This window comes from Lithobates pipiens, unplaced genomic scaffold (genome assembly GCF_037356315.1).
Source record: "Lithobates pipiens isolate NorthernLeopardFrog02 unplaced genomic scaffold, aLitPip1_a1.2 Scaffold_22, whole genome shotgun sequence".
In the NCBI taxonomy this organism is placed as follows: domain Eukaryota; kingdom Metazoa; phylum Chordata; class Amphibia; order Anura; family Ranidae; genus Lithobates; species Lithobates pipiens.
The window spans coordinates 46,105,402-46,126,219 of NW_027507784.1; the positions used below are offsets into that span (position 1 = coordinate 46,105,402).

General features: G+C 44.8%; 1 protein-coding gene across 1 annotated transcript in view; it reads left to right on the plus strand.

The window, feature by feature from the left end:
* LOC143923727 (uncharacterized) overlaps positions 1 to 20,818 on the plus strand; it is a 96,563-nt gene that overhangs the window by 40,580 nt on the left and 35,165 nt on the right. Inside the window, exons 8-12 of the mRNA XM_077447540.1 lie at positions 354 to 662; positions 5,288 to 5,635; positions 12,511 to 12,807; positions 16,319 to 16,672; positions 19,834 to 20,136. Coding sequence (XP_077303666.1) covers positions 354 to 662; positions 5,288 to 5,635; positions 12,511 to 12,807; positions 16,319 to 16,672; positions 19,834 to 20,136 — 1,611 coding nt within the window. The remainder of the gene's footprint in view (positions 1 to 353; positions 663 to 5,287; positions 5,636 to 12,510; positions 12,808 to 16,318; positions 16,673 to 19,833; positions 20,137 to 20,818) is intronic.

Here is a 20,818-nt window from a genome sequence, read left to right on the forward strand (position 1 = left end):
ATGGGCAGTGACTCCCTTGGACAACTACGGCTGTCAAAGAATCTTTAGCATCTATCTCACTTCTGCATGTGTCAGATGCCTGGTCCCCTGATGCATGTTGTGGTTCTACCCGCGACCCCAATGTCTGCTGTGTCCAGCAGTGATGTAGAGGCTTGCAGATGGAACCACACACTGAGCCGGCACTGGGAAAGTTACTTGCATGAGGGTTAAAGTGTTCTGAGCTGAAGAAGCTGCTTGGGTGAGAGGCAAAAAGTCTTCAGCCTTACAGAGGAATAGTCGGGCCGAATGTGACCAACTACTGCTAACCTTTCCCAGGGGAATTACCGATATATTTCAATGTTTTTATTTTTCAGCTACGCCTCAACTCCAGCAGCCAATACAACTCTCAGTCACAGACTCCGGGGATGTGGTGGGTTGTTTTACCCTTATACATTTTTACCCCCAAGATATAACGGTTAATTGGACCTGCAATGCCATCCAATACAAAGAGAAGATGCCAAAGAACAAGATCATTGGCGATCAAAATGGCACATTTAGTCTTGACAGTCACTATCAAATTCCAGGAAAACTCCTAGAGAACACACAATTTATCATGGAAGTCACATGGAAACATGAAACCATGGAAAGGCCAGAATGCAGAAAGATCTCCATACAAGATCAAGGTGAGGAAAAACATAAAATTACCAGGCACACCATAGGACAATCAAGACATGGTGACAAGTCCTCTTGTTACTCCATCATTCACCAGAGAAATGGTGCTTTGTTCTTTCATTTGAGCTATCATAGATACCCAATGCTTCCAGGCATGGGGAGGCATGAGACCTTCACCCCTTCCTTCACATGATGGGGGAGAGAGTCGTTAAAGCGATTGTTACTCCAACACTTCAGATTCCTGATATGTGGCTGTTGTACCATGCACTTGCATGAAAAGGTATTCTGTTATGTTCGTATTGCTTCACGGCCCGCTGCACAGCCATTCACTGGGAAGCTCAGTGTGCTGCCGCTTCTCCTTCTCCTCCCCCAGCTCTTATGCAGCTGAGAACAGAGGAAATGTGATACATTATAAAAAAAGGGACACGAGGTATTTATTTAATCTATACAAAAAAGTTTTGCCTTTCAGTTCTATTTTAAACTGAATGGGTTGTTTGACCACTGCTCAGATTGTGAAATCGAGTGGTGAGGAGCTCGGTGAAGGTGAGTATTGCTGGTTGGTCCAGCCTGCATACGGATGCTGGCTCAGTGTAATACTACGATATGCAGCTGATATGACCAAACCTGCTAATATCTTGTTGACAGAGCAAAGCGAGTGCGCAGATTCTCATACCCCCATGTTCAGAAACCCTAGCTGAGTTCATTTGAAGTGCACACCAACGAGCCAGCAGTATACCATGTTAACCATGGCAATGCTTCATCCACCACATAACTACAGGACAGCGACTTTCTTCCTTGGATGTACAGCAGCTTTGAGGAATGATCAGCAGTGGTGAGAATCGACATACTTACCGTCGCTCTGCTCCATCAACAAGCTAATAGCAGGTTTGGTCATATCAGCTGCACATTGGAGCTTAAGGCCTGGTTCACACCTATGCCTTTTCTAGTGCATTTTCAGTTTTGCAGAAATACACTACAGCCCATTTAACATGGTTCCCTATGGATGTAGATCACATCTGTACATTTTAAGGAAAGGGCCAGGGATTTGTTTCTGGTTTTTGGTTCCATAGACTTCAATGGATCAAAAATGTGTATTGAAAACCACAGAATGCACCTGGAATATGCAAACTGCAACCTGCATAGGCGTGAACCAGACCTTACACATCCATATGTAGGCTGAGGCGGAGCCTAGGTATTATGGGGAGGGAATACCTCGGGGGGGGGGGGGGGGCGTCACTGGATCTATTGTTACATTTTTTTTATTTTTTATATGGAGATTAATAAAATATTTTGTATTAGCCTTTAGTAGGTCTCAAATCCATGTTTTATGTGTTTGGTTGGCAGGTACTGACATCCAGCCACATGGGTCTGTTTTGTAGTAAAAGTCAGAATGAACAAGGATGACATATACATAGCTCCCAACTGTCCCGGATTTTGAGAGTCTGTCTCTGATTTGGAGCAATATCCCTCTGTCCCTCATTCCTCCTCATTTGTCCCTCATTTTGGTCTGATCTATCTAGATGTTTTTAAAATGCGCTTTTTATCTATCAAAAAATGTTTTCCAGCACTAAACCTTTCATCTGATTTCTAAATTGCTGAATTTGTAAATCCCAAAAGCCAATATAAAGGAATATTAGTGGTAAAAAAGAACTTGTTGGTTTAATCAATCTTGGTTTTCTTTACGTACGATTCTCCTTTAAGGGGGAGTGGCTGGGGGTGTGTCCTATTCCTGCATGCTTTTGATGATAGGTGTCCCTCATTCCCATTTCAAAAAGATGGGAGGTGTGCATATACATGCATATACCGTATGTGACATTAATTTCCGACTCAGCGGGGCATCAGTCAGGGATCCCTGCTTAGTCAAAACTTAGTAATGTCCTATGTATAAATTCATATAATTATGTGTAGGTCATCGCCAGCAGTGGCGGACCCTCTCTCCACTCCACCCCCTATATGGTAATGTATGGATTCATGCATAGCTTGAAACTATCCACGGCCGCCGCGGACACCCGCCTATTTATGCATCCGGTCCCTTTCAGGGCACCGGGTGCATGAATTACAGTGGCAGGGTTTTTTAAGCACCTGATTAGAGCCAGAGGCTCTAATAGGCTTCAAAATCAGGTGGGCTCGGGATGCAGAGGATGCGCTCTGATCCCACCCATGTGTGTTACAACAGCGAATGAATATTCGCTGTTTAAACACTGATACTCAACCTGGCCAATCAAAAGCGGGTGTGAGACCTGTTTTCCAATTGGCCAAAAAGAGAAGGCTCCCGATTGTCGGCCAAGGAGGAGGGAGGAAATGGAAGCCGCCGTGATGACCCGGAGAACAAGAGGCCGCAGGAGAACTGCAGGCGAACGGGAGGCCATCGAGCGGGGGAAGCCGCCGGTGATGAGGTAAGTACTACCGACAGACTGAATTATTGATGCAGTAATTCATGCAAAAGGAGCCCCAACCAAGTACTGAGTGCATACTATACTGTACATGGACATACTTTTCAGTAAGCCAACCTTTCTGTGTTAAAAATCCTTTTTTTTATTGGTCTTATGTAATATTCTCATTTTCTGAGATACTGAATTTGGGGTTTTCATTATAATCATCAAAATGAAAAGAAATAAATGCTTGAAATATATGACTCTGTGTGTAACGCATCTATATAATATATGAGTTTCACTTTTTGAATTGAATTACTGAAATAATTTACCTTATTGATGATATTCTAATTTTATGAGATGCAGCTGTATATGTTTGAGGCCATTTTTACTTTACAGCATTTCTTCACACCTGCCTATAACTTTACACACAGCACTGTATGTACTGTAGAGTTTATATTAGGCTTGGCACAGACAGAGCGACACAGTCCATACATAGTTACATACAACCTGTGTAGTGCATGTGTATCAGTGTCTATAATCATTTTCCATGGCCCTGTATGTTGTGTCCTTTAAGATGTACATCGTATGCCCCGTACACATAATCAGACATTGATTGGAAATTCCGACAACAAAATCCATGGATTTTTTCAGATGGATGTTGGCTCAAACTAGTCTTGCATACACACGGTCACACAATGTTGTCAGAAATTCTGAACGTCAAGAACGCGGTGACGTATGACAAGCCAAGAAAAATGAAGTTCAATAGCCAGTGCGGCTCTTCTGCTTGATTCAGAGCATGCGTGGAACTTTGTGCGTTGGAATTAGGTACACACGTTCGGAATTTCCGACACCGGATTTTGTTGTCAGAAAATTTGAGATCCAGATCTCAAATTTTGTGTGATGGAAATTCCGAATGGAAGATGTCAGATGGAGCCTGGACACGGTCGGAATTACCGACAACAAGCTCCCATTGAACATTTTCCGTTGGAAAATCCAACTGTGTATACGGGGCATAAGAGTCTTTTAAAAATATCCATATATCCAAATATCCCATATCCATACTCCCCGCAGCCCCCACCAACTGTGGGAGAGAGTTCTACATCCTTATTACCCTAACAGCGAAGAACCCCCTATGCAGTTTAAGGTTAAACCGCTTCTTCTGCAGTCTCATTGTGTAGCCCCGTGTCCTTTTACAATCCCTATGACTGAATAGTATTTCCTACGATGGGAACCGAATTGAGATATTTGTAGATCGCTATCATGTCCCCTCTCAAGCGTCTTTGCTCGAGAATCAATTTAATGTTTGCAGCCGTTCCTCATAATTGAGGTCCTCCAGGCCTTTTATTAGTTTAGTTGCCCTTGCTTGCACTCTCTCCAGCTCCAGCACTTCCCTTCTGAAGACTGGTGACCAGAACTGAACGGAAAACTCCAGATGAGGCCTAACCAGAGTTTTTTAAATTGGCAGGATTATAGTTTTGTCCCTTGAGTATATCCCCTTTTTCATGCATGCTAATATTCTCCCTGCTTAGGCTCCATGCACACTGGAGCTCATAAACTGCAGTTTATTGGAGTTTGGGCGTTTTTTTTAAAAGCCCATAAACTCCACTCTATGTTAGCCTATGTGTCCGCACACATGGATGTTTTTTAGATTTTAATGAGCAGTAGAGTTTATGGTCTTTTTTCTGAACGCCATAAATTCGCATTCAAAGTGCCGTTTTTCACCTCCAAAAACGACAAATGCCGATATACGCTTATAAACACTCATAAACGCGTTAATTAGTGTTCGGCATTCTATTTTTTCAATGTATTGTGGGAGTTTGGAATGCACTGTGGGATTTTTGGTGTGTATTTTTTATTGAAAACGCCCATAAACGCTCATAAACGCTAGTACAAAACGCTGTTAAAAGCAAGTTTTTCAACCAGCGTTTTCTGCCAGCAATCTGGCGTCCAGGAAAAGCTTTTTTGAGCTTCAGTGTGCATGGAGCCTTAGGCTGATGCAGCTTGACATTGCATACTATTACTCAATCGGTCATCTATTAGCACCCCTAGATCCTTCTCCATCCTTGATTCTCCCAGCTGTTCTCCACCCAGTGAATATTTTTCATTTATGGTTTTTGACCCCAAATGCATTACTTTACATTTCTCCACATTAAGCCTCATTTGCCATACACAGGGGTGTAATTGTGGGTCAGAACTTTACACTATTCACAAACTTGCAATGATGTACCTGAAACGTATGATTTTGTGTTAATACATTTTAGATTTTCCATGGCGTCCAAGAATAGAAGATATGAGCCCTCTCATTCTGCAAGTCGGTCAGGAGACCAAAGTGACCTGTAAAATCTCCAGTTATTTCCCGGGAAACCTAAGAGTGACTTGGCTGGAAAAGAAAGGGGAAACGTCACCTCAGCGTATAAATAAATCGTACAAGTACCGTATACCTAATATAGAACATGAGAGGATGGCTGATAACTCCTATCAGTGCTCCCCTTCCTTATCTTTCACACCAACAACATCAGACAAGGAGGATCTGGAATTTATCTGCAGAGTGGAACATCCCAGCCTGGAACACCCAATAGAACAAAGCACAGGACCACCTATGATAAATGGTGAGTTTTATAAAAATAAAAATAAATGTATCCTTCAAAATAGCCATTGTATGAGCAATAATAAAGCTAAACGCTGTGCTGATACAAAAGACACAAAGGAACACAGCTCTCTGTTCACTACTACATCATTACATTTATTTTTTAGTGAATATACCAAAGTTTTACCAAATCAGCCTCTTGCAGTCCCATGTACAGCAGGGCTCAGACAGGAAGAGGTAGAAGAAATACAAGGAGCTGCTTTTGTGATTGGCTGACTGATTTTCTCTGAAGTCTGCACTTACAATAATATAAAAGTTAAGTTGGATCTGTTTTCTCAGCACAGTTTCACTTTCTGCACAGAACTCGTCCCAAGAGGAGGGTACACCCCCCTTCGGAAATGTCAGCCAGACCCCCCCCCCCACTATCACCTAAATCCCATCTTCTTCCTAAAATGTCAGCCATCCCCAACATTACCCAACATCCATGCGATGGCAGCAAGAACCCATCCCTTTCCTATGCCTAAACTATCACCCAAACTCCCCACCTCCCTCCTATAATGTCAGACAGATCCCCACTGCACTCAAACAAACTACCCTCCTGAACTGCACCTGCTGCCCTCCTTCTCTCACAACCCAATGATCCCACACCCTACTTTCTTTCAGTATTTACTGGCTTGCACCCCCCACCCCTTGTAGATTACCACCATCCCTGCAGCCTTAAAATTCATTGCACCTGCACCCCCCCTTCTCTCACCATCCACCATACCGTTGCCCCCACTTCTCAAACCAACAACAGAGCTGTTGCAAGCCTCCTTCAACCTGACATCTCTCAGCACTCACAGCTCCTTCAGCTATATATTTTTCACCAGCTACTATGGGTGCAGCCCACCGTGCCTTCAATATCCCTTCTCTCACCAACCAACTTCCCTTGTAAGTCCCACTTTTCTTACTAGCCACCACCTCTACACCACCTGCTCTCAGCACCCACCACATCTGCCACTTCCATTCTATCAGCATCCACTGTGCCTTCAACCCCAATTTCTCTCACTACACACTAGCTCTGTACTCCCCCTTCTCTCACCACCCTCCAAGCCTGCACCCCTTTCCCCTCACCACCCTCCAAGCCTGCACCCCTTTCCCCTCACGACCCTCCAAGCCTGCACCCCTTTTCTCTCATCACCCTCCAAGCCTGCCCCCCTTTCCCCTCACCACCCTCCAAGCCTGCACCCCTTTTCTCTCATCACCCTCCAAGCCTGCACCCCTTTTCTCTCACCACCCTCTAAGCCTGGTCTCCCTTTCTCTCACCTCCCTCCAAGTCTGCAGCCCTTTTCCTTAACCACCCTCCAAGCCTGCACCCCTTTTCCCTCACCACCCTCCATATCTGCACTCCTTTCCCCTCACCACCCTCCAAGTCTGCACCCCTTTTCCCTCACCACCCTCCATGTCTGCACCCCTTTCCCCTCATCACCCTAAAAGTCTGCACCCCTTTTCCCTCACCACCCTCAAAGTCTGCACCCTTTTCCCTCACCACCCTCAAAGTCTGCACCCCTTTTCCCTCACCACCCTCAAAGTCTGCACCCCTTTCCCCTCACCACCCTCCAAGTCTGCACCCCTTTTCCCTCACCACCCTCCAAGTCTGCACCCCTTTTCCCTCACCACCCTCCAAGTCTGCACCCCTTTTCCCTCACCACCCTCCAAGTCTGCACCCCTTTTCCCTCACCACCCTCCAAGTCTGCACCCCTTTTCCCTCACCACCCTCCAAGTCTGCACCCCTTTTCCCTCACCACCCTCCAAGTCTGCACCCCTTTTCCCTCACCACCTCCAAGTCTGCACCCCTTTTCCCTCACCACCCTCCAAGTCTGCACCCCTTTTCCCTCACCACCCTCCAAGTCTGCACCCCTTTCCCCTCACCACCCTCCAAGTCTGCACCCCTTTCCCCTCACCACCCTCCAAGTCTGCACCCATTTCCCCTCACCACCCTTCAAGCCTGCACCCCTTTCCCCTCACCACCCTCCAAGCCTGCACCCCTTTCCCCTCACCACCCTCCAAGTCTGCACCCCTTTTCCCTCACCACCCTCCAAGTCTGCACCCCTTTCCCCTCACCACCCTTCAAGCCTGCACCCCTTTTCTCTCACCTCCCTCCAAGCCTGCACCCCTTTTCTCTCACCACCCTCCATGCATGCATCCATCACAACTGCACTCAATGTTCCACCACGGCTCCTGTACTCTCCTTCTCACCACTACACTGGTGCAGCCTACCCCCCCGCTACCAAAGTGATGCAGACACTGCAGCTTCCTTCATTAGAAGATTAAAGTGGTCCTAAAGACAATAAATAAATAAAAAGTGATCCTGCGCAATGGTGTACAAAGCATAAAATTAAAATGATTATTAAGGTACTAGTAAAAAATATATATAAAAAATATGTATAATATATATTCAAAAATAAATAAAAGTAACGATAAGATGGGAAATCGTTTAAAGGACATTTAATGTATATCCGTAAGTGAGAGAAAAAAATATTAGATAAATATGTCCATAAAATATTAATAAAACGTCTCAGGGGAGCAGACAGGAGAGAGCTGAGATGTGGAGGCGGAGGCTTTGTGCAGATTAAACCAGCTACAGGGACGGTAGGCCCCCTGGTGGCAGATACCGTAATAAGCGAAGAGGCTAACCATTACAACCTTATGCTGACATAACTAAAGCCGCGTACACACGGGCGGACTGTCTGGCCTACTTAGTCCGCCGAAACACATTTCAGTGGACAGTCCGCTCGTGTGTGGGCTTCAGCGGACTTTTTCAGCGTGCAGTCTGGCGGACTAAGTATTTCGGAAATTTCCGTAATACAGTCCGTCGGACTCGCATTTCGGCGGACAATCCGCCCGTGTGTGTGCCAGTCCGCCCTACTTTTGAAATGAGCGGACTTTTCCCGCCCGGAGAAAAGTCCGCTCATTTAGAGCGGGTATCCAGGTAAGCGGGGCCCACGAAGGAGACGTCGCTGGCCCCGCCGCCTGGTATGGACTTAAAGGGGACCCCCAACGCCGAAAAAAATCGGTGTGGGGGTCCCCCTCAAGTCCACAACAGACCCTTGTCCGAGCACGCTACCCGGCCGGCCAGGAAAGGGGGGCGAGCGAGCGCCCCCCCCCCTCCTGAGCCGTACCAGGCCGCGTGCCCTCAACATGGGGGGGTGCCTTGGGGAAGGGGGGCCGCGCGGCCCCCCCACCCCAAAGCACCTTGTCCCCATGTTGATGAGGACAAGGGCCTCTTCCCGACAACCCTGGCCGTTGGTTGTCGGGGTCTGCGGGCGGGGGGCTTATCGGAATCCGGGAGCCCCCTTTAATAAGGGGGCCCCAGGATACCGGCCCCCCAGCCTATGTGAATGAGTATGGGGTACAATGTACCCCTACCCATTCACCTGTAAAATAAAAGTACAAAAAAAAAACACAACACACGAGATAAAATACTTTATTGCACAGCTCCGGGGGTCTTCCGTCTTCGGGGATCTTCTCGCCGGACTCCTCCGCTATCTTCTTGTAGCTCTTTTACTAGCGGAGGAGTCCGGCTTTCTTCCTCGCCGCCGGCCTCTTCTCCCGACTTCGGGGGTCTTGTCCCCCTCTTCAGTTCTTCTGCCGGGCCACCGCGCCTTCTTATAGCTCTTTTACAGGCGGTGGCCCGGTCTTCTGTCGCCGCCGTCGCCGCCTTCCGTTCTTCTTCTTCTTCTTCTTCTTCTTCTCCAGGAGATGTTGCCTCGACGATCTCTCCGGCCGGAATGCCAGGGACGCACTGCGCGGCCACTTATATAGGGACAAGGGGCGGTGTCACATGGCTTTATGTCACATGGGTTGGTGTCACATGGTGACCCCGCCCCCTTACGATGTCATAGTCCCCATGTGACATCAACCCATGTGACCAACCCATGTGACATAAAGCCATGTGACACCGCCCCTTGTCCCTATATAAGTGGCCGCGCAGTGCGTCCCTGGCATTCCGGCCTGAGAGATCGTCGAGGCAACATCTCCTGGAGAAGAAGAAGCAGAAGAAGAACAGAAGGCGGCGGCGACGGCGGCGACAGAAGACCGGGCCACAGCCTGTAAAAGAGCTATAAGAAGGCGCGGTGGCCCGGCAGAAGAACTGAAGAGGGGGACAAGACCCCCGAAGTCGGCAGAAGAGGCCGGCGGCGAGGAAGAAAGCCGGACTCCTCCGCTAGCAAAAGAGCTACAAGAAGATAGCGGAGGAGTCCGGCGAGAAGACCCCCGAAGACGGAAGACCCCCGGAGCTGTGCAATAAAGTATTTTATCTCGTGTGTTGTGTTTGTTTTTTTTGTACTTTTATTTTACAGGTGAATGGGTAGGGGTACATTGTACCCCATACTCATTCACATAGGGTGGGGGGCCGGTATCCGGGGGCCCCCTTATTAAAGGGGGCTCCCGGATTCCGATAAGCCCCCCGCCCGCAGACCCCGACAACCAACGGCCAGGGTTGTCGGGAAGAGGCCCTTGTCCTCATCAACATGGGGACAAGGTGCTTTGGGGTGGGGGGGCCGCGCGGCCCCCCTTCCCCAAGGCACCCCCCCATGTTGAGGGCACGTGGCCTGGTATGGCTCAGGAGGGGGGGGCGCTCGCTCGCCCCCCTTTTCTGGCCGGCAGGGTAGCGTGCTTGGACAAAGGTCTGTTGTGGACTTGGGGGGGAACCCCACGCCGATTTTTTTTTCGGCGTTGGGGTTCCCCTTTAAGTCCATTCCAGGCGGCGGGGTCAGCGACGTCTCCTTCGCGGGCCCCGCCTACCTGGAGACGCGCTCGAAATGAGCGGACTTTCCTCCGCGTGTGTGGGCGAGTCCGTTCATTTCAAAAGTAGGGCGGATAGTATGGCGGACTTAGTACGCCGTATTAGTCCACTCAAAAAGTGGTGTGTGTGGTCAAGTCCGTTCATTCGAAAGTATGACGGACTGTCCGTCGGATTGTCTGACGGACTAAGTTGGCCAGACAGTCCGCCCCGTGTGTACGCGGCTTAAGGAGTGGAGATGAGAGTTCTGTGAGCTCATTGCTGGATTAGACATCTATATTCGCTTATTTAATTAACATCTGTGGGATACTTATATATGGGAGCAATTCATAAAAGAACACCATTCTAGAGATTTTTAACCACTTCCCACTCGGCCAATGCACATATACGGCCGGGTGGGAGCCGTCTACTCCTGATAGGACGTTCAGGAACGTCCATCAGGAGGAGCGGGATCGCGCGCGCGCGTGCCCGCGCAGCGGCGCGATCCCGATGCGCCCGTGTCACCGGGACACGGCGCATCTCAGATCGGCAGGAGGGCTCTGTGATTGGCCCTCCTGATCACATGACGGCCGTGTCCAATCACGGCCGTCATGTGATGTAAACAAACAGCCGGTTGCTAGGCAATCGGCTCCTCCTCTCCTCACACAGAAGTCATCGCTGAGGAGAGGAGAGCAGATTGCTGCAGCCGGCTGATGATCAGTGAGTATGAGCTGTTTTTTACAGCTTTTTACTCACTGATCTTCAGTCTAGTGTAAACACACAACACACCACACAGTGTAAACACAGTCCCCACATATGTCCCCATAACACACATGTCCCCAAAAAATAAAAACACATGTCCCTAATAATAAAAACATGTCCCTCACATATGTCCCACTAAAATCACTTGTCCCAATGATTATGTGCACACATATGTACGTGATCAAATGCACACATATGTACATGATCATTTGCGTACATATGTCCGTGATCACACAAACCAATTATTATACACTTAACGGAATTTTTTTTTACCAAAAACATGTAGCAGAATACATTTTGGCTTAAATTTATGACAAAATTTGATTTTATTGGATTTCTTTTAAAATAGAAAAAAGAAAATATTGTTTTTTTTCCATATTTCTGCTTTTTTGCGCTTATATCGCAAAAAATAAAAAACGGAGTCGTGAATAAATACCACCAAAATAAATCTCTATTTGTGCGAACAAAATGATAAAAATTTCATTTGGGTACAGTGTAGCATGACCGCGTAATTGTCACTGAAAGCGCTAGAGCGATGAAAGCTGAAAATTGGGCTGGGAAGGAAGGGGGCGAAAGTGCCCTGTATTGTAGTGGTTAAAGACGTTTTATTAATATTTTATGGCCATATTTATCTAATATTTTTTTCTGTCACTCACGGATATACATTAAGTGTCCTTAAGTGTCCAGAGTTAGAAACACCTCCAAGGGAACACATTTAACCCATTGATCGCCCCCTAGTGTTAACCCCTTTCCTGCCAATGTAATTTATACAGTAAGCAGTGCATTTTTATAGCACTGATTGCTGTGTAAATGTCACTGGACCCAAAAAAGTGTCAGATCTGTCGCAGTCCCACTAAAAATCTCTGATCACTGCCATTACTAGTAAAAAAAAATATTAATAATAAAAATGGCATAAATCTATCCCCTATATACCTACATGAGCCATCTCTCCATCCAGCACTGTGCCCCCCTGCCGCAGTGCTGGTCTCTATTCTATACCCCCTCGCCATTGACTCCTGTTGCCGTCAATGAAATCCTGTGAGGAGGGACCAGGAGTGGGGACGAGCTGTGCTGTGTGTGACTATGGATGCACACAGCCAGGCTCAGGAGCGAGCCAGCAGTTGTGCCACCATAACAGGCGGCTTGCTATGGGGGCACACCCAGAAGAGGAGAAACCAAGACTGCCAATGGGGTACCCCAGAAGAGGAGGATTGGGGCAGCTCTGTGCATTGCACAAGGCAGATAAGTATAACATTTATTATTTTAGAAAACAAATATTAAGGTTTTACAACTGCTTCAAGAATGCACAAGGTGATTATATTGATAGGACGATGTAGGCCAATCTTTTTTTAATTTCACGCGTTTCCTTCCAGTACCCCCCCAGGAGCCGAAAGATGTAAAATTCACTCTCCTCGGATCAGACCGTGTTCTCTGTTCTCTGAGTTTGATGAAGTTTTACCCCCAAAACATTAACATAACATGGAGCTATACAGAACACTCTACTAGAACTTTACCATCAATCAAGAAAACCATTCAGACAGACAATGAGAAAACATTTGATGCCATAAGTGAGTGTATCGTTGCCTGGAAATATTTCATGTCCCCGATGCGGGTGACCTGGACACACGACTCACTGAAGGAGGCCAGATACCGAGATCTGTCTATAACAGGTACTACAATTTATACAATTATAATAAGTGCACTATACTGTATAAAATGTAGGGTTGTTACTGATTAAAATGTTCATGTTCAATTAATCAATTTTTTTTAATCAATTAATTTCGATTAATTATAATGCACATATAGATCCAACTACTTTTAGCTGATCTCCTTGCGTTGTAACTCTGCATTAGTCAGTGGTAAATGTGGTATACACTACATACAATCACCCGACACTAGTTAGTTTCCACAATCCATGACTTCACTTCACAGTTCACACAAATACGTTTTAAATTCAAACTGTAGCACTGACGTAAGTGATTTTTTTCCCCACAGTAGCGTGACAATCCCTCCACCTCCCGTCTAACTAATCACTCTCACCTTATGGCATGGACTCCTGAGCAAACAGGTGGTCATGCAAGCGGGTATCAAAAGGGTTAACACAGACCATAAACTTCTCTCAATTCTCCTTAGATCTCAGTAAGGACGCCAGGTCATGGGTAGTAAGAAAAGATCTAAGTGTTCACCGCTTAAGTAGAAGATTTAATTTTTGTGTTCAAACACAAACTACTCACATAAAGATGATAAAAACACAGCATGTAAAGCCGACAATCGTGTTAGTTCCGTGGGTGACGTCATGCGTAGCTCCTCCCCCGTATGCGTTACGTTCATTCAGAACTTCAATGTCACCGGACTCCTCTCCCCTTCCCTTCATTAGCAGTCGGAGGCACTTGGGGAAGGGGGGAGGAGTCCAATGACGTTGATGTCTGTTAACATCACCGAAACTCCCTGAAGCCGGCGGAGAGGTGAGTACCGATCAAAAGAATTTTGATTGATCAAAAAAATTAATCAAGGGATTAATCTTTAATTTCCACAGCCCTAATAAAACGTAGAGCTAATTGGATGATATTTAATTTGCCAAAGGACTGTGTATCTTAAACAATGGCCATGTTTTCCCTTCCTTTTTTTTAAAAAAAAAAGGTTAAAAATAATTCCAGCATAAATGAGGAATGTGGTGTTCATCCGCTATACTCTCGGGTGGTAGCCACTGGTGATTAGGAACAAATTCTGATTTCCCTAGTGATTAGGAACAGCGATCTCTCTGTACTCCCCACATCCCCTCCGCTCCTCCCAAGACATCCTGATTTTAGCTCCCTTGTTACCTCCTCTCAGGTTCGACTTCAAGACTTCTCCAGAGCCTCTCCCATCCTCTGGAACTCCTTGCCCCAGTCTGCCCGATCAGCCCCTACCCTGTCCACCTTTAGGAGATCCCTGAAAACTCATTTATTCAGGGACGCCTATCCCACACCCACCTAACTGTCCCCGAGCCGCCCCCATCAATTCATTCTCTGCAGCTATTACTTTTTGTTCCACCCCCTCCCTTTAGAATGTAAGCTCTACGAGCAGGGCCCTCTTGTACCTTTTGTATTGTACTGTAATTGTGTTGTCCCCCTTATACATTGTAAAGCGCTGCGTAAACTGTTGGCGCTATATAAATCATGTATAATAATAATAATAATAATAATACTCCCAATCATCCCCCCAGAGTTAGAAACACCTCCAAGGGAACACATTTAACCCATTGATCGCCCCCTAGTGTTAACCCCTTTCCTGCCAATGTAATTTATACAGTAAGCAGTGCATTTTTATAGCACTGATTGCTGTGTAAATGTCACTGGACCCAAAAAAGTGTCAGATCTGTCGCAGTCCCACTAAAAATCTCTGATCACTGCCATTACTAGTAAAAAAAAATATTAATAATAAAAATGGCATAAATCTATCCCCTATTTTGTAGATGCTATAACTTGCGCAAACCAATCAATATACGCTTATTGCGTTTTTTTTTTTTTTTTTACCAAAAATATGTATAATACATATTGGCCTAAACTGATGAAGAAATTCTTTCTTTTTTTTTTTTAAATTGGGATATTTATTTTGGCAAAAAAAAAAAGTAAAAAAAAAAAATTGTTGGTCTTTTTTTGTTTATAGCGCAAAAAAATAAAAACCACAGAGGTGATCAAATACCACCAAAAGAAAGATCTATTTGTGAGGGAAAAAAGGACACCAATTTTGTTTGGATACAACATGGCACGACCGCACAATTGTCAGTTAACCTCCCTGGCGGTAATCCCGAGTCTGGCGCTTGCTGGAATTTCAGTACCACAAGCGGTACCTGGAGCCAGACTCGGGATTGCATTGCTGGATACAGGGAGACTTAGGCCGCGTACACACGCGGGGACTGTTCGCCCAACTTTGTCCGTCAAACAGTTTCAGCGAACAGTCCGCTCAAACTTAGCATGAAGGAACTTGCCCACACACGACGAATGAACAGTCCGCTGAAACCGTGCGCGATGACGTGAACGGCACGTACGACGGGACGAAAAATTCGACGTCCTATACACTGCAATGCAACCTTCGGCGTGTAAATCCTTTCTGAGCATGCGCGCAACTTAGTTTGTCGAACAAGCCTACACACGCGGGGACTGTCCGCTGAAACAAGGTTTCAGCGGACAGTTTTTCGGAATTTCCGAAAAACCTTGTTCAGCAGACTGTTCGCTGAAACTGTCCGCTGAAAGCCCACACACGAGCGGACTGTCCGCCGAAACACTGTTCAGCGGACAAAGTTGGGCGAACAGTCCCCGCGTGTGTACGCGGCCTTACTTACCTTGTCCCCTGGATCCAGCGATGTCCTCCCCGCTGTGTGTGCGAGCCGTCCTCCGCTCGATTCACACAGTACCCGAGTGCCGCCGAGCTGGGTTCCCTGCGACGTTACGACGCACGGGAGCAGAGATCGGCGCCAAATTCAAAAAAGTAAAAACACACAAAACACATACAGTACTGTATAAAAAAAATACACACCCCTTTTGTCCCTAGTGGTCTGTCCAGTGCCCTGCATGTAGTTTTATATTATAAATACTGTTCTTTTCTGCCTGGAATTTGGAGATTGTCCATAGCAACCAAAAAGTGTCCCTTTATGTCAAAAGTGATTTTAGACCAGCTAGAAAACAGCGATAATAAATTAGAATCACTTGCAGAATTGAGCGATAGCGATTTGTGGGGAGATCCGTCATCAAACACTAAATCTAATGACAGCGACAATTCTGCAAATGAGCAAATTTCAGTGTTTTTGGATTTGATTACATTATTGAATAATTTTTCTTTATTATTTGTTATCATTATTTATAGTTATTTATTATATTATAAACTTTATCATACCCGGGATGTCTACTAGTCTCTGGTATGAACAGATTTAAGAGAGTTATTCCTTAAGAATTGCAGGCCTACAATATAAAACGCCAAATTTCCATGCAAAATAATTGTACCGCTTTTAGCACCTAAAATCAAAAATTATCATACCGCCAGGGAGGTTAAAGTAACACAGTGCCGTATCGCAAAAAATGGCCTGGTCATTAAGGGGGGCAAATCGTCCGGCCTTAAGTAGTTAAATGCAAACCATGCAGCTAGCGTTACAAAGCCAATGAAATGGTTTTCAGTGTTTAATCAATGTCATTTGATTTACAGATATTCCCTGGCACCCTGTGATAGAAGAAATAGACACATTTCCAATACTTGAGAACACCGAGGCCAGCCTGCAGTATAAAATCTCTCAGTATCTCTCACCAAGTGAGCTCTCTGTGACTTGGCATAGGAAAGAGAAGAATGGAAATCTGATACATCTTCCAAATGATATTTCAAAATATAAACCAAATACCTCCAGGCCTCAGTTACAACCAGATAACACATACAGCTGTACAACAAGTTTACTGATCACCCCAACACTTCCAAATGACCAGGGGTCAGAGTTCATCTGCCGAGTGGATCATCCCAGCCTGAGGACACCCATAGAAAGAAGTACGGGACCATTACTAGTCTACGGTGAGTTTCTTTTAGGATAAGATGCAGTGGGGCAAACCATGGTCAATGTACCATCCTTATGCCATATTTTTTTTATTTTATTTACATAGTTCAAGGTTATCAACTAAATAAGTTAAAATTAAATAATAATAAAACCAACAAAAAATACAACACCTAATATATTTATTCACATTTTCCCAGTAACACAGAACGAATATGTTCTTCGTGAATCATCATGCACATGGGGGCTGATTTACTAAATCAGCAGAAAATGTTCAGTTCCAACACTTAACAAAAGATCATTTTTATTTATATTGGTGAACGAGGTGAAGCAAAGAAAAAAAAAATCACTTTTTAGATTGTGTGTAACAAAAAAAAAGTACAGATTTTTTTCTCACACATGATTGGATTGCTGAAGTCAGCACAACTTCAACTCATTGACTGAATGAACTAAGTGAAAATTTGCAAAGTTAACATTCATGTAGGTTAGCAAATGAGGTGAAGTTTCCAATATTTTTCTATCCCATCTTGTGCAATAAAAACTCACGTTTTTTTTTTCCTTGAACATGATTGGGTATCCTTTGCATAGTGAATTTTCACTTTGTTTCCCCTCATTCACTAATATAAATCAAAATTAATTTACAATGTATTCCTACTTTAGTTAATTGGGGTAATTATGTTCAGTTAATTTCTAATTATATACAGTGTGCATGGGTGTCCGCAGAACTTTTTTCAGGGGAGGGCATCATTTTAAGGTCATACATGCTTCGCCCCTTTTCGACAATGTCATTATCACATTGTCGAAAAGGGGTCAGAGACTGTGAACATAGTACAGGAGATGGTCAGAGTCTCCTCTGTACTATGTCCGCAGCCTTGAAATGCAGCCTGATCAGTGCCCATGAAATGCAGCCTGATCAGTGCCTACCAAATGCAGCCTTACCAGTGCTCATGAAATGCAGCCTTACCAGTGCCTACGAAATGCAGCCTGATCAGTGCCCACCAAATGCAGCCTTACCAGTGCTCATGAAATGCAGCCTCACCAGTGCCCACAAAATGCAGTCTTACCAGTGCCTACGAAATGCAGCCTGATCAGTGCCCATGAAATGCAGCCTGATCAGTGCCCATGAAATTCAGCCTTACCAGAGTCAGTGCCAATGAAATGCAGCCTGATCAGTGCCCATGAAATGCAGCCTTACCAGAATCAGTGCCCATGAAATGCAGCCTGATCACACAGAGCGGCGATCTCCTGCTCTGTCACGGAGCTTGGATTCGAATATCCCCGCGCCCGCTGTAACAAAGTCCCGCCTCTTAGACCCGGCTCCTATGATACTTGTCACGCTGATTCACTGTCCCGTCATTGTATCAGTGTTTCATCTATCACAGCGCGGGCGCGGGTATATTCGAATCCAAGCTCCAAGTGTTTGATGGTCCTGGTCACACTCATCTACTCTGGAACAAGCTATGTTGATCAGTATAACCTTTACTGTCCCTCCCATGTTCTTGCAATGATATTTAGCTGCCTAGTTAGCTTTTAGAACCAAGGACTCTGCCAAGAGGGAGGTGAGTATATTTTAGTGCAAACAAAAAGAAATGAAATTCCTGCGAGCCGCAATCAACCCAATGCGTGCTTCACACCACTACTGCAGGCGTTAAACACGTCTCATAAGCTCGTGCAAATAGCATAAAATATTAAGTAATTAAATGTGCTGCATTGGAAGCCCAGGATCCAGTTACCAGCATAGAACATGGGGTGATTCAAAAGCCTGTACTGACTGAGCGTAATTGCTAAGTCCCACGCTCCAAGGTGAGCATTCAATACCTAGGGGGTCACCGAAATATGAGCAACAATTCACCATCCACAACACGCATGGATGTATAAGCATGTCAGCAGTGTTATAACTGGATATCACGCACAAGCACTTTAGCACGTTTTTTCAGCAGGACTGTCACATTATTGGTTTTTAAACAAACATTTTTTGAATAAAATCTGTTTGGCACAGAAGCATTTTCTGGAATTTATTTAAATTGTAATTATCGATGTTCTTCATAGCCCACTGCACTTTATCAGTATTACAGACCGCTTGGATGCACAGGAGCACTTTATTGTTAATCTTGTTTTGATTTACATGTATATATTGTCATTATCACATTACATATATGTTTATGGCACTTATGTCACAATAATACTATATGAGTCTATTTATTTTTTAATACACACTTTGGTACAGGCATACTCCACTTTTAAGTACACAATGGGGTTTATTTACTAAAGCTGGAAAGTGCAAAATCAGGCTCACTTCTGCATAGAAACCAATGAGCTTCCAGATTGTATTACCAAAGCTTAATTGAACAAGCTGGGGGTTAGAAGCTTATTGGTTTCTATGCAGAAGTGAGCCTGATTTTGCACTTTCCAGTTTTAGTAAAAAAAAATAAAAAAAATTGTGTACTTAAAAGTGGGGTATGCCTGTATATACCTCTATTGTGCGGCACATTTCAGCGCAGCGTATAACTTACTATTTTCAGTATATTTTAATGTTATCAAGTTACTGTGTTGTTCTGCATCTCTTTAGGTAAAGAAGGACCAACTGTGCTCCCTTAGCCCTTGTACACACGGTCAGACATTCCGACGGCAAATGTCCCATCGGATCGTGTTGTCAGATAATCCAACCGTGTGTGGGCTCCATCGGACTGTTTCCGTCGGAATATCCGACCGACAAAGTTTTAGAGCTGGGCTAAAATTTTTCTGACAACATGATCCGATCGGACTTTGTCCGATTGTTTGTAGGGAATTCCGATCTGACAAAGTGCCACGCATGCTCAGATCAAATTACGAGACCAAAGCTATTGGCTACTAGCCTGAACGTAGTCCCTTCGTAACGAAATAACATCATCACGTTACGAGCGATCGGATTTTCCGACAACTTTGTCCGACTGTGTGTATGCAACACCAGTTTCGGACAAAATCCTTCCAACGGATTTTGTTGTCGGAATGTCCAAACCGTGTGTACAAGGGCTAAGAAAGTAGAATTCTTCTCCACCAATACCTCCAAACCCACTGCTATTACACACACCCACTTGCACGCACACACATACATGCATTAATCCAATGCCTAACATAGATTTAGCTCTATAAATTAGGAAAGAAATGGTTTATAATATTTAACGAATATGTTTTTGTCCAGCTTGTCCCAGAAACCAGGATCCTATACAGTGGCTTCTTACAGATAGAAGAGAAGCTGTCTTGTGTCTCCATCTGTATGCATTTTATCCAAAATATATAGAAATTAAATGGAGCTGCAGTTGTGGACAAATATTGACATCAAAGGAGGATTGTAAGACCAATTCCAACTCAACGTTTAATATGACAAGTAATTGCAGAGTTCCTTCGGAACACATGATACATCAAAATTCTACAATCAAGGTGATCTGGAAGCATAACACTATGACTGATCTCGAGTCAAGAGAAGTGTCATTAAGAGATACAGGTACGTGATGACATTTATCCCACTTTTTATGCAATACCAGATTCTGTCACAAGGGTAGAAGTATCATCAAGAGCCAATAAGGAGACCACATCACAGGGGTATGGAGCAGAAACAAACTTTTGAAAAAAAGAAAATAGAGTCTAGAGGCGGGAAAATTCATCCAATTTGTCCAGTTGTTTTTTTTCACCCCCATCCCATCCAAAAGTCTCTTTCTGTCACTTATCGTAAAAAAAAACACATAGAGTATGTACAAACTGATGGTGTAAAGGACAGGGTAGGTATGCCTCTAGGGTCCACAGTGAAACAACATAGTCCAAAATGAAAGTTCTTCTGGAGAAAAGCAGCACTAGAATGCAGCTTTTTAGAGACATGAAGGAATCTCTGCAGCAACAAGAAAAAAAAAAAACAAGGGCGCCACTCTGAGTGCAGCAATAAAAAAAGGATATTTATTAAAACAGGACAATTGGCAACTCACAGAGAAAAGCACTTACCACACCCTAACAGATCGCTCTAGCCCGGGACATCCAGGGGGATGTTTCTTTCCTACTTGCTGTAAAAATCCTATTTTACATACCTTGTCCCTGCAAGTTTTTCCTTGCGATCAGTGGGTGATTCTTACTCATGGATAGCATGATGCTCATGTAATGATATTCAGGAGTAATGTGAGCCCAGGCTGGAGTCA